The following is a 14,801-nucleotide window of genomic DNA, read 5'->3' as shown; positions in this document are numbered from 1 at the left end:
ATTGAAGAATCTTCTCAGTAGCAATTCGTTCTACAAAATTATAAACATTAGCTCATCAAAATATTTGATTCTAGTCAAGGAACATTGCGCATTCGTCAAATTACAATGCGTATTTTTCCTTTTTTATGTTAGTACCATACCAGTCCAACTGGTCGAAGAGAACGAGCAAGAGGTGGTAGTCCAACATGGATAGGCAGAGGTTGGTTTTCAATAAGATTTGCTAAGTGGTGCTTTTGTTTACTGTTTTGTTTAATTGGGTTGCTTGATTGTCTTTTTGTCGTGCTGGGTTGTATAAAACTATTCCGATACATTGTGTTGTTGAGGTGTTTTAGTGGCAGCTAGTTATGTAACATCCCATAAAAATGCTAGTTATTTTCCAGTCACACTTCCCTGACTTGACGACTGGGCTCAAAAGTCGTGCAGGTTACCTTTTCCCTGCTTAACAAACATTCAGTTGCCAAAGAACTATTTTATTAAATTGAATTGACAGATATGAGACACTCGATCAGAAGTTTCAGATAGCATCTTGCAAATGCAACCTGATCTAATCGGCATTACATAAGGTGACCTTTGCCTTTGAATGTGTCAAACAACCTCAATGAAAATGTTCTGATAATTGGGAGCCTCATATGTGTCAATCCAACTCAATCAAGAAGTTCCTTAGCCTTTGAATGTTTGGTGAGCATGGAAAAGGGAACGTGCACTACTTTTGAGCCCAGTTGTCAAGTCAGGTAAGTGTGACTGGAAAATAGTGGCAGCTTAATCTTCTCAGGTCAACATCCGAGAAAATTTATTGAATGGAACGAGTGGAACATAAAAGTTATTATAGTGTTCTTTGTAAAAACTTCATAGAAGTAAAAAATTAAGACAATTCCTTCTTTCCCATTTGGACACCCACTAATTCCATTCGAAACTATACATTAAAAAGAATGATACTACATGGTGATGATACCAGTTAGAACAGCATTACAATAAACGACCTAAATTGTATTTACTAGCTGCCACCAAACCACCTCAACAACACCATCTATCTGAATTGTTTTATGCAACCCAGCATGACTAAAAGGGTTAATGAAAGAAAAACCAAGCAACCCAATTAAATAAAACAGTAAACTACATTTACTGACAATATGAAAGCATCAAAGGAACCACTCGATCAAAATCTTATTCAAACCAAACCTCTTCCTCTTGATGTACGTAGCACTACCACTTCTTGTTCGTCCTCTTCTACTAGTTGGACTGGCAAGGTACTAACATAAAAAAATAAAAAGAAAAGGAAAATACATGTTGTGATTGGAAGAAACCACCATGTTCCTTGACTAGACTCCAATATTTTGCAGAGCTAATTTTTAATTTAAGCTAATTTCTATTGCATTTTGAAATTACCATTTGTAACTTTAAGCTTGTGTGTCGTTCGAATTTCTTCTGTCCCCAATTTGCTAGAGAAAAATTGCTATTGATAAGGTTTTTCAAAACAGAGTTTCCGGTTTTTCATCCCTACTTTATATTTTAAATACAACTTTTGTAAGACCAATCAAACGGATTAGAAGCTTTCAAAGAAATTCACACCTTACCAGCTTAGCTCCACAAAATATTTTGTACACAGAGAAAATAAATTGATCAACTTCATTTTTATATACTTTGGTTGTTTATAGAAGTTTAAAGAATAATACATGAATCTACTGAATTAAATTATATGAACCGTGTTATTTTCAACCAAGTAACAGAAGCACATAGAAGGTTTTAAGTCCTAATGAGCTTAGTGAAAATTATGAGATATAGGCATAATCTTTTCACTTTTAGTAGTCAATTTCTGTATTTATCTTATTATTTATTTTTACAGGTACGTCATTTTGAATGCAAACCATTTCAATGAATGGGTGTTGAGATATCTTTCGTCATTGTTAAATGATTCCCTCTTATATACGGTCCCATTTGCCTAAAAAATTCCCTCCCATAAACAAACTCATCTATAAATACCCCATCTCAGTTGTTGCAAAGATAACTACACCAAGCACCTTACCAGAAGCTATAAGCAAAATCAACCAACCATGTCTTTCATTTCTCAAAGTGTATGGCTAGTAGCAATACTACTTGCCTTTGTATCCTTGACTGTTGCCACTGATTTGTCTACCGTTGAGATGCCTATGTCAGCACGATACGAGAAATGGATGGCACAATATGGGCTTGTATACAAAGATGCTGAAGAGAAGGCACACCGCTTTGAAATATTCAAGGCTAATGCTGAGTACGTGCTATCCGTCAACCGTGAAGGAAACCGCACGTACCGGCTTGGCCTGAACCGGTTTGCTGATTTGACCAATGAAGAGTTCAAGGCCTCCTACCTTGGCTTTAAGCCAAAACCTTCGGCGGTAAAAGAGGTGCTTGATTTCTATTCTCTTATATTTGTATCAGTTACTTTTGCTCAAGTGACAAACCTTTTGCTTTTTCTACTAAGGAAAAGATGAAGTACTTGGATACCACTAATCTGCTTGTTGAACCAACTATTGCTTGCAAACACTGTTACATGATATCACTTAGCATTGCCCTCATTTCATGAAACAGGCTTTGCAATAGCTAGGAATAACTTATATTCTCTGATTTTGTCTCACAGGAAACAAAGGTGGAACAACCTTTTACGTATGCAAATCTAGATAATATGCCAAGTGAAATGGACTGGAGAGATCATGGTGCAGTTACTGGGGTCAAGAATCAAAACCCTTGTGGTATGTGTGCGATAAGATATCCATTTAACATCTCTCCACAGACTTATTCCTTGCCAACTATACTGTTGTAATCAATTTTAATATTGTTGGTGTTTAATTTCATATAGCAACGTCAGTTAAGTTTTTAAACAAATTATAAGATTACTTCCTGACCATCATAAGAAAAGTCATTGGTTGAAACCAAATGATATTATTTCTACTGGTATATCCTCGTACAAGACTGAACAAAAAAATGACTCAGCATAGCAGAACAAAGTTCATATTCGTGGCCCTATAATTCAGTAATATATTTATGCTTACCTAATCCTAAGTGGCTAAGAAGCAATCAGTACCAAACTGGTATTAGTATGGTGCCCACCAGTGCTGGGCCAAGTTAGTAATAATATCATAACCCAAAATGAATAAACCTCAGTTAAACTAATTGAATTCAATTCATACAAAGGATCTTGCTGGGCATTCTCTGTTGAAAATTAATTCAAATTGATTAGAGCATGTACGAATCAGTTTTTACGGGCATAAAAACTGCATGGGTTATTTTAGGCATTGGTTATTTTAAGCATAGTTATTTTAGGATTAGTTAGAGTAGTGGTTAGTTATTTTTAGCATGTTGTGTAGTGGGTGCTTAATTTAGGGAAGTTGTGGGTGTTTATTTTAGGAACATTGTATTGCTTTAAATATTGCATAACTTTATGTAATTGAGTAAGAGAGAAAGGAAATAAGGCGTTGTTTCTATTCAGAAAAATATTATTCTCTCTTCAATCCTTTGCATACTGGCACAAAGCAGTGCAGTATTGCTTAGTTTATCCCAACAAAATGGTATCAGAGCCGAAGGTTCGGTGGGCAAGCAATTGAAGGCAGAGTCAAGTTGCAATTGATGGTAGAGTTGATTGTTGTGCAACCTTGGAGAATTGGGGCATTTTCAATGGCAGAAAACGGCAACAACATGGTGAATGTTACTCAATCGGCAATACCTCTCTTCAAAGGAGAAAACTATGCCTTTTGGGGCATCAAGATGATGACCTTGTTCAAGTCTCATGGCCTATGGGATTTGGTTAACAACGGTCCACCAGATCGAGATCCGAACCAGCAAGAAAATCAAAAGAAAGATGCAAGGGCGCTATTCTTCATCCAACAAGCAGTGCATGACACCATCTTCTCGAAAATTGCAGCAGCCACCAATGCAAAGGAGGCATGGACATCCCTGAAAACAGCATTTCTAGGGAGTACTCGAGTCATGGCAATCAAACTTCAAGGCCTACGCAGGGACTTTGAAACATTGCAGATGAACAAGGAGGAATCCGTGCAAATTTTCCTCTCAAGAGTACAAGAGGTGGTCAACCAAATTCGAGCATTTGGAGACACCATGGAAGAGAAGACGGTGGTGGCGAAGGTGTTAAGGAGCATAACACCCAAGTTTGATCATGTAGTTGCATCAATTGAAGAGTCCAAAGATCTAGCAACCTACACCTTCGATGAACTGATGGGATCACTGCAGACCCATGAAGCAAAGTTCAGATCAAAGGAGAAAGGAGATGAAAGGGCATTCTACAGAAAGGGGGAGTCCTCTCAAGGCAGAGGTGGACGTGACCATTGTAGATTTGGCAAGTTTGAGTTTCAGCACGACGAAAAGATGTCTAGTGCTTCCAGCAGAACAAATTTGGATGTGTGCAAGCCAATTGTTTCAGAAAACAAAGGGAAGAACAGCAAGCATGCTGTGAAGAAGAAAAGAAAGAGCAGCCCATGCTTTTCATGGCGTATACAGCAGGTGGAAGGCAAAGATCCACAATCTTTGAAGAAATGACAGAAAATGAAAAACTAGCATCAAGCATTGCAAGAAGAATTGGTAGCAGCAAAATGGAGATCAAGAGTGCAAGTTCAGAAGAACAGAAGGCTGAAATTTTGATAAAGGCATTGGCAAGAGGAATGTTTGAAGAATTCAATGTAGGTTTTGGCATAATCAATTTTGAATTAAGGGGGAGTGTTGAAAATTAATTCAAATTGATTAGAGCATGTACGAATCAGTTTTTACGGGCATAAAAACTGCATGGGTTATTTTAGGCATTGGTTATTTTAAGCATAGTTATTTTAGGATTAGTTAGAGTAGTGGTTAGTTATTTTTAGCATGTTGTGTAGTGGGTGCTTAATTTAGGGAAGTTGTGGGTGTTTATTTTAGGAACATTGTATTGCTTTAAATATTGCATAACTTTATGTAATTGAGTAAGAGAGAAAGGAAATAAGGCGTTGTTTCTATTCAGAAAAATATTATTCTCTCTTCAATCCTTTGCATACTGGCACAAAGCAGTGCAGTATTGCTTAGTTTATCCCAACATTCTCGTCAGTGGCAGTAATAGAAAGCATTGTGAAAATAAAAACCGGCAAGCTGATGTCCTTGTCAGAGCAGGAGGTTCTGGATTGCACTGGGAAGGGCTCATGTCAAGGCGGCAACATGGAGGAGGCCTACAAATTTGTTATAAGAAACGGAGGCCTCACAACTGAAAGCAATTACCCTTACACCAAAAAACAAGGGCTCTGTAATTCCAAAAGAATGTCTGCTTCTGCCGCAACTATCAGGTCTGAACCTATTAATACCTCTAACTTAAAGATACTAATTTCACCTAATATAAAAGTTATCTGTATTGGTATTCATTTATTATTTTTTATTTTGTGGCAAAAATTATTAGCGGCTATCAAATGGTGCAAAACAGTGAAGCAGCATTGCTAAATGCAGTGGCAAACCAGCCGGTCTCAGTAGCGCTAGAGGGTTCTGGGAAGGATTTCCAATTCTATAAGGGTGGTCTCTTCACAGGGTATTGTGGAAACAAATTGGACCATGCTGTTGCAGTCGTTGGCTATGGTTCATCTGCAGGGACCAATTACTGGCTAGTCAAGAACTCGTGGGGTTCAGACTGGGGTGAGGCAGGGTACATGCAGATGCAACGTGACATTGGTTCGGATGGAGGTCTATGTGGCATTACTTTGTACGCATCATATCCAACTGTATAATTCAGTGAATGGTTGATGAAACTGTATTTGCATATCTTACTTAAGTTTGGATTTAATAAATGTGTTGCTAGTAAACAATTTATAGATACATGTTGTAATACTAATATTAGCAGAAGTCAGTTGTCAATGCTTATGTATAAGCATCATATCCAACACCTCAGTGTGTACTGCCAGATTATGTAATAAGTATTATTGTAAGTTGTCCATCTTGAAAGCTTTCAGTTGGGCCTATATTCAAGCTTTAATTTTATTTCCACTTTCATAAACAAAGGTAGCCGTACACTTTGCATATATACGATAATGATCAGCATTCTCCAATGGCAATCTATGACTAACTTTGTTTAACTGCATCAACTGAAAACTTCATCAGCCATCTTTCTACAAACAACAGCCATGATTTTATGAAGCACATAGAACCAAATGTTTTTTCCTAACAACAACTGGGTCTATAATATGCTTCATAATTAGATGAAAATAACAGTACAACATAGTTTTTGTTTTCCTTTAACAAGCCAAGACTGAATCAGATCTAAATTCAAGGGCACTACTGTCAATTTCAACCTTTGGTATACAGGGAAAGACGAACTTGACCAAATTTTCCAGTATAATATTACTAACCAAAGTATCCAGAGATAATATTACATTTTGATTGAGAAATCCTTGTACAAGTACAATAAAAAAACCGCCGGGAAACTATTTTTTCTTGCACAAAATGATATTATGCAAGAGCGTAACTCACAAAAATACTGTAGATATACTATAACCTACATAAATGGAAGTATGCCGCTTGAACAAATCATTCCCCCATCTAACACTCCAAAGCTAAGAATGTCACCAATTGAAGTAAGAGGAAAAGTTCAAATAGGTTATTGCATTTAATGCTTCCGTAATATGTTTGTTAATATGGCTATATGAACAGCAAAAATGGGGTTGGATTATATCGTACAATGTGAAGGAGACTATATCGTACAAAAATTGTATTTTACCAAGTATAGAGTATAGAGACTACATAGACTGACATTACTTATTAGTGAAAATTATCATGATATTTTGACATAAAAGCTTCCCACAGTATACTGTGTTTTGTTTAGCACATGCAGTCATGAATAGATATTATGTTTACAATTTGCATATTTTAATTTTCGGTTCCTCTGATAGCATCTATATTGGATTTTCCTTGGCATTAGTTTAACCTTGTTACTTACTGATGATTCTTTGTATTCCATATGATCTCAACAAATAAATAAAACAAGTAGAAAACAAGCAAAATATTATAAGATGTTATATGCAAGAGTTGAAGAATCTTACTATAGAAATACAGATTTAACTCTGTCTGCATCAAGCAAATCATGTTGGGTTCATTGAGGAACCCCTCACTGTAACTTAAGCTTCATCTGGTCGAATTTACAGCAGGTATTGTCCCTGAAATGCACACAAAACAAATCAACAATCATTGCAAAACTACTATTAGCAAATCCTATCAGATCTGGTTGTTTTCTGAAAAGTGTCAAGTTAGGTCCATGTACGCCCAATATGAAGCTCAACTCTCAGAAGGTCCCAAATTACCTTAATTGGGCATTTTAATTATAAAACAAAGGAGGGGAGGGGGTCAACGCAGAGGAGTTAAGTTCATTAATTGTTGACCTGACTTTTGTCCAACACTTATGACCAAATTTGGAAGTGATCACTGAATTACGAAGCTCAACATCCAATGAGGGGAGACTGTTTGATCCAATGAGTGTCCTCTCATTGCATTACATAATCTCCCAAACCATGCTTTGAGAGACTGTTTCAATCCATATAGTGCATTCTTTAATTTATACACCAGAGATTGAGAACCTGAGTAACCATATCCAGGTGGAATATCCATATATATTTCCTCCTCAAAATCACAATGAAGGAAAGCATTCTTCACATCAAACTTATGTAAAGGCCAAAGTTCTTCAGATGAACTGATGCATGGCTTCTATCCATCTTGCATGGTTTCTTCTATCCATCTTGGATCACTCATGGCTTCTTCTAGGTTTTTAGGAATATGAACTAATGCTAGAGTTTTGTCGAAGTCCTTCAGATGGCTAGAAAGATGATTTGTTGAGACAAAGTTCCCAATTGCATAGTTTCCCTCACTGCTTTCATCCGGTTGGTACCTTTTTGGTGTCTTACCTCAGTTGTGCATGTATGGTAACTAGAATTCATAATTAGAATTTGTAATTTCGGAGTTTTGAACAAGTACCTCTCTTGCAGGAGATTGATCTCGTTGTGGTTGAGGAGACTGTATCATTTGCTCACTATAGGTGTTGTCTGTATTCAGGTTAATCCATATATTTAATCCATGTTCTAATTGTACATTAATTTGTTCTTGAAGGTCATTAAAAGGAACCCGAACTAGACTCGGACTTGTTGGTTCGGATGCTGAACCCGAACTGGATTCAGATGCTGGACCCGAACTGGATTCGGATGCTGGACCCGAACTGGGTTTTGATCATAAGTTCGATAATATTGAGGGATTTAGATCTTAAAGTACATAATTCGATGAGGGGCCAGTGTTCTTTCTAAACCAAGATTCATCCTCTAATAAATTCTCCCCCTGAGGAGGAATCTTTTCTTTTGTAAAAAGACCTTCATTTTCAATAAATGTTACATACATTGTAATGTATATTTTTTTTGAGGTAGGATATAAACATTTATACCCTTTTTGATTCAGGCCATATCCCACAAAAACACATTTTTCCGCACAAGATTCTAGTTTCAATCGGTGATGTTTTATTCAAGGTCATGTATTGTGGGGTTTAATTGATGGTAGTGAAACCAAACCAGAAGCCAATGAGAAAGAAGAGGAAACCTATAAAACCAATGAGAAGTAGCCGGTAAAACCATAGACATAGAAGAGGAAACCTATAAAACCAAAGACAAAGAAGAGGAGCAGTTAAAAACAATCTGAAAAAATGGGTCAATGGGAACTCTCGTATCATGAGTTGGATTCTAGGATCCGTTGAACCCCAAATTGGCATCAACCTTAGGCCATATCAAACCTCCGTTGAAATGTGGAATTACGTGAAAACCATATATCACCATGATAATGAGGCCCAGAAATATCAGATTGACCTTGAAATTCATGAGTATACTCAGGGACAGAAAAATAATCAGGATTATTACTCAGATTTTATGGTGTTATGGCTTGAATATAATTCCATTATGTATTCCAAAGTCCCTAGTGCTGCCCTAGTTACTATCCAAGAACTGCAACAAAAAAACATGCAAGGTCGGTTTTTGATGAAATTGAGACCTGAATATGAACCAATAAGGAGACAACTCATGGCCCGAAACCCCATCCCTACACTGACTGAATGTTTTAGAGAGATTATGTGGGAGGAACAAACCATGTTTACCCGATCTAGCATTGAAGAAGCTGCTCCTGAAAGTGATTCAATGGAGCTGATGACTCAGGGTAATCCTCGGGTTGGGAAGGAAATACAGTGTTATTCTTGCCAAGAGTATGGGCATATTGCAAAAGATTGTAAGTCGTCTTTCATTTCAGTTACTCATAAATAGTTTTTTTCGTTTTGAAGGGTGGGTTGGTTGGCCCTGCCCTCATGAAGCTTCGATTGCTCCTTTTTCAAGTCATGTGGCACTCGAAGTTTTGGTGTTCCGATGATGGTGGTTTTTTCTTCTTTATGCTTAACAAGGTTCTTCCGCAAATGCAGACTGAAATGATTGGAACTTACCACCTTTTCACACGGAAAGAAAAACACTTATTTGAAGTAAGCGAGACCGGGCGGAGACCTTGGTTGGGAAGGCCACATCATAGCTGAATGTCACCGGCGACCTCAAAATCGACGCAACACCATTCAAGCCTTGGCTGTTCAAAACCAGCAAAACACTGCAACAACCACAACTCAAACTGCAGTTCAGTCCACTTCCACATTCCCTAGTACTGTCACACCTGAAGGCATTCAACAGATGATCCAGTCTGCCCTATCCTCTATGGGACTGTCAGGTAACAATTGTCAGAAATGGTATATTGATTCAGGGGCATCGAACCATATGTGTGGGCAGTCACATAGGTACAGATAAAATATCTACTGCTGATGGTACTAATCTCTCCATTGCTGGTATTGGAGATGTTTCTTTAAAAGATAACAATTTAAACAAAGTACTGCTGGTACCCAAATTGGCATCAGATTTGATCTCAGTTGGACAATTGGTAGAAAATAATTGTCATGTGCATTTTACTCCTCATGGTTGTGTTGTATAGGACCAGGAAACTGGAATGATAGTCAGGAAGGCGCATAAGAGTGGACAACTTTTCTTTGTTGAAGGTGAACAAAACTTATCAGATTTGGTTGGTGCTGTCTTTTCTGCATCCTCAAAAGAAGATATTTGGACTTTGTGGCATCGTAAATTAGGCCATTTGAATTCTAATAGTTTATCTATTATGTTTGACAAAGGACTCATTCCAAATAAAAAAAATCAGTCCTAGTGTGTGTACTACTTGTTTGTTAGGCAAGAGTAAGGTACTTCCATTTCCTGTCAGTAACAATAAAACTATGAGACCATTTGAGCTTATCCATTATGATATGTGGGGCCCATCTCCCATTCTGTCTACATCTGGTTATAAGTGCTTCCTGTTTTTTCTTGATGACTTCACTAGATTTGCTTGGGTATATTTAATACGAAATAAATTTGATGTCTTTCAAATATTTAAATACTATGTGGCAATGACTGAAAATCAATTTAATTGAATTATAAAAAATTTGAGATCAGATTCAGGTGGGGAATACATGTCGAATGATTTCTAAAAGTTTCTTTTAGAAAAAGGTATATTTCATGAAAAATCTTGTCCAGCTACTTCTCAACAAAATGGAGTAGCTAAGCGTAAAAACCGACACATCTTAGACATTGTTAGAAGACTTCTTTTAGAATCTGCTAAGCCACCCACAAACATCCCAGTTATGACATGCTTCACACCTTTGGTTGTGTGTGCTATGTTCATCTCCCATCTAGAGAACGCAACAAACTCTCACCTTTATCAGTAGAATGTGTCTTTCTAAGTTATGCTGTTGGACAAAAAGGTTTTCGGTGTTATGATCCCAAATCAAAGAAAATGAGAATCTCCAGCAATGTGGTCTTTCTTGAGTCTGTCTTTTATTATAAAAAGTGTTCCAATTTGTGTCCCACAGTTTCTAAGTTTTTGTTACATCTTTTTGAACTAATAAATGATGTCTCAAACACTTTCATAAATTCCAGCTTCTCCAACCAATTCAAACCAGGTTTTGTTTACACTCGGCGAAAGAATAAGGAGTCAACTCGGATGATCACATATGGCGTTTAATTAAACATAAGCCTTTCACAAAAAGGGTAAAATAGTAGCCGTCTCTTTCTTATTTGCTTAACCTCTGCTTCCGTCTCCTGCTCCTCTGTTGGGGTTTATATGCAGCTAGATTGTGCACTTTTTGTTGAAAATTAATTCAATATTGGTTCTGAAAAGTTTCTGTAGGAATTGAGTTGGTTAGATAGCAGTTTTTCAGATATGTGAAACTGCTGTAGTGTTGTAGCGTTATTTTTAATATGGTTATTCTATAGTGGGTAGTTATTAGTGGGTTCTATAGTGGGTAGTTATAATTAGTGGGTAGTTATTCTTAGTTATCTCTTGTACTTTAAATTCTATAGAACTATGTAATTTTCTTAAGCGTATGAAATAGATAGTGTTTCTATTCTGAAAAATTCTGTCTCTGAAAAATACTGGCACAGCAGCCCAGTTTTATGTTTTCTTTATTTCTGATCTATTCCTTTGTCTATTAGCAACAAACCCTGTGTTATTTTACTGCTGTTAATTATCTCATAACCCAACAAATTGGTATCAGAGCGAGTCGATTCATTGGGCACAAATGGCTGAAACCTTAGGCAACACCGTCAATGTAACTCAACCGACAATTCCATTGTTCAAAGGTGAAAATTACGAATTTTGGAGCATCAAGATGAAAACCCTGTTCAAGTCACATGGTTTGTGGGATTTAGTAGAGACGGGTGTACCTACTGAAGGCCCTAATTTGCAAGAAAATCAGAGGAAGGATGCACGAGCACTGTTTTTTATGCAACAATCAGTGCATGATACGATTTTCTCCAAGATTGCTGCAGCAACCACCTCTAAAGAAGCATGGACAACCTTGAAGACTGCATTTCAAGGAAGTTCACAAGTTCTTGCCATGAAATTGCAAGGGCTACGTCGAGATTTCGAGACACTGCAAATGAAAACAGAAGAATCAGTGCAGATTTTTCTATCAAGAGTCACAACAGTTGTCAACCAAATTCGAGCATATGGAGACAACCTCACAGAGCAAACCGTGGTGGCCAAGGTGCTGAGAAGCCTAACAACAAAATTTGATCATGTTGTGGCAGCAATTGAAGAGTCAAAAGATCTCTCAAGTCTCAACCTATACCTTTGATGAACTGATGGGATCACTGCAGACCCATGAAGCGAGGCTGTCCAGATCAGAGGAGAAGGGCGATGAAAAGGTTTTTTACATGAAGCGAGAGTCTTCTCGAGGCAGAGGTCATGGCAGAGGCCGAGGTAGAGGAGGACGTGGACGTGGCCGTGGCAGAACCGGCGGCGAATTTCAGTTCCAGCGCGACAGAAAACAAATCCAGTGCTACTACTGCAACAAATTTGGGCACTTTCAATCTGAGTGCTATGAGAAGCAAAGGGAGGAGAATCAAGCAAGCTATGTAGAAGAGAACACCGAGCAACCGACTCTTTTCATGGCAAGTACAGAAGGTGAAGTTGATGCAAGCACAATCTTGTTTCTTGACAGTGGTTGTTCCAATCACATGACCAGTTACAAGCATTTGTTCAAAGAATTAGATCAAACCCACAAACTGAAGGTCAAACTTGGTGATGACAAACTGATTCAAGTGGAAGGCAAGGGCACAGTTGCAGTTCCCACCAACAATAATGGTATGAAATATTTGCACAATGTTTATTTCATTCTAGAGTTGTCACAAAACTTGCTCAGCATCAGGCAATTGATGGAGAGTGGGCATTCAATCCTGTTTGAAGGAAACTCTTGTGCAATCAAGGACAAAACCACAAATCAATCCTTAGAAGAAGTAAGAATGGCAAGCAACAAGTTGTTTCCACTTGAAATTTCGGGTGTAAGAGAGAGAGTAATGACAGTAAAAGAATTAAACCAATCTGAGTTATGGCATCTTAGATATGGGCATTTGAATATCAATGGGTTGAAATTGTTGAATCAAAAACAAATGGTTTATGGGCTGCCTGAGATCAATCAAATAGGTGTGTGTGAAGGGTGTATCTATGGAAAACAAGCCAAATTACCCTTTCCCAAAGGTCAGTCTAATAGAGCAACACAAATCCTCGAAATAGTTCATACAGACCTATGTGGACCGATGTAAACTGCATCATTGGGTGGCAGCAGATATTTTCTCCTTTTTACCGATGATTTTAGTAGAATGTGTTGGGTTTACTTCTTGCAAAAGAAGGGAGAAACATTTGAAAATTTTAAGAAGTTTAAGACCTTTGTAGAAAAGCAAACTGAAAAGAGTTTGAAGGTGTTAAGGTCAGATAGAGGAGAGTTCCAATCCACAGAATTTAAGAATTATTGTGAAAATGGGGGCATACACCATGAATTAACCACACCTTACACACCTAAACAGAACGGGGTTGCAGAGAGAAAAAATAGAACCGTGGTTGAATTGGCTAGAAGTATGCTGAAATGTAAAGGTTTGTCGAATCTGTTCTGGGCTGAAGCAGTAGCAACCGCTGTTTATTTGTTGAACTTGTCACCAACTAAAGCAGTAATGAACAAAACCCCTTTTGAGGCTTGGATTCACAGAAAACCTGGAGTTGGACATTTGAAAGTGTTTGGCTGTATTGCATATACCTTAATACCCTCACAAAGAAGAACAAACCTGGATGAAAAATCTGAAAAGTGCATATTCATTGGTTATTGCACACAGTCTAAAGGTTACAGGCTATACAACCCAAAGAGTGGTAAAATTGTGGTGAGCAGAAATGTTTTATTTGATGAAAATTCAAGTTGGCAGTGGAAAGAAATAGTTCAAGGAGTAGAGATTGTAGAACCTGCAGAAGATGATGTAGAAGGCATTGAAATTGTGCAACAACCAATCAATCCAGACAGATTAGACATGAGTCATAACAGCCCCAGTTCAGTTGTAAACAACATCAGTTCTGATTCTATTTTTCCTCCACACATACCTGACCAAAGCCAAAACCTTGACCCTAATACACCAACCGTCAGAGTTTACAGCAGGCGTCATTTTGGTCCTGACACACCCGTAAGAAAATTGAAATCTGTGCAAGAATTGTACGAAAGTACACAAGTACTTTTTGTTGCAGACCCCACAACTTATGAAGAAGCAGTAGAAAGGGAAGAATGGTGTCAAGCAATGCAAGAAGAACTAGCAGCAATTGAGAAGAATAATACATGGCAGTTGGTGAAACTTCCTGAAGGCAAGCATGCAATAGGGGTAAAATGGGTGTTCAAAACAAAATTTGGTTCAGATGGAAGTGTGCAAAAGTACAAAGCGAGATTAGTAGCCAAGGGTTATGCTCAGAAATATGGTGTAGACTATGAAGAAACATTATCTCCTGTGGCCCGATTTGAGACAGTGAGGTTATTGTTAGCGTTAGCAGCACAATTGAAGAAACCAGTGTATCAATTTGATGTTAAATCAACTTTTCTCAATGGAGAACTATTAGAAGATGTGTATGTTCAGCAGCCCGAAGGTTTTGAAGTTAAGGGCAGAGAACAATGGGTGTACAAGCTGGTAAAAGCATTGTATGGGCTGAAACAGGCACCAAGAGCCTGGTACAGTAAGATTGATGCTTACTTCTTAAAGTCTGGATTTCAGAAAAGCAAAAGCGATCCTAATCTGTACATCAAAAGGCAAGGAAAATGTGAGTTGTTAGTTGTATGTTTGTATGTTGATGATATGATTTACATCGGCACCAATGAAATTCTGCTGGAACAATTTAGAAGTAGTATGAAGCACCAGTTTGAAATGTCAGATTTGGGTTTGTTACACTACTTT

At 37.7% G+C, this 14,801-nt stretch overlaps 2 protein-coding genes and 2 pseudogenes across 4 annotated transcripts; all 4 read left to right on the top strand.

Annotated features, from left to right (window-relative positions):
• Nucleotides 1-1,955: 1,955 nt before the first annotated feature.
• On the top strand, nt 1,956-3,200 carry LOC144544995 (fruit bromelain pseudogene; annotated as a pseudogene). Its single transcript, XR_013508372.1, has 3 exons — nt 1,956-2,381; nt 2,615-2,726; nt 3,169-3,200. The product of XR_013508372.1 is annotated as a fruit bromelain pseudogene (transcript).
• A 1,323-nt stretch (nt 3,201-4,523) lies between these two features.
• On the top strand, nt 4,524-5,960 carry LOC144544993 (cysteine endopeptidase RepA pseudogene; annotated as a pseudogene). The gene is made up of 3 exons (XR_013508371.1): nt 4,524-4,667; nt 5,044-5,297; nt 5,408-5,960. The product of XR_013508371.1 is annotated as a cysteine endopeptidase RepA pseudogene (transcript).
• A 2,739-nt stretch (nt 5,961-8,699) lies between these two features.
• Nucleotides 8,700-9,384, top strand: LOC144544992 (uncharacterized). Its single transcript, XM_078293549.1, has 2 exons — nt 8,700-9,246; nt 9,299-9,384. The coding sequence occupies exons 1-2, from the start codon at nt 8,700-8,702 to the stop codon at nt 9,382-9,384; spliced, it is 633 nt and encodes a 210-aa protein (XP_078149675.1).
• A 2,233-nt stretch (nt 9,385-11,617) lies between these two features.
• LOC144544991 (uncharacterized) lies at nt 11,618-12,175 on the top strand. The gene has a single exon (XM_078293548.1). It carries the CDS (start codon nt 11,618-11,620, stop codon nt 12,173-12,175), a length of 558 nt encoding a protein of 185 aa, XP_078149674.1.
• The last annotated feature ends 2,626 nt before the right edge of the window (nt 12,176-14,801 follow it).

The sequence above is a fragment of the Carex rostrata genome, chromosome 27 (assembly GCF_964058835.1).
Source record: "Carex rostrata chromosome 27, lpCarRost1.2, whole genome shotgun sequence".
NCBI classification, from domain to species: domain Eukaryota; kingdom Viridiplantae; phylum Streptophyta; class Magnoliopsida; order Poales; family Cyperaceae; genus Carex; species Carex rostrata.
This window is presented reverse-complemented; position numbering and strand designations above follow the sequence as displayed.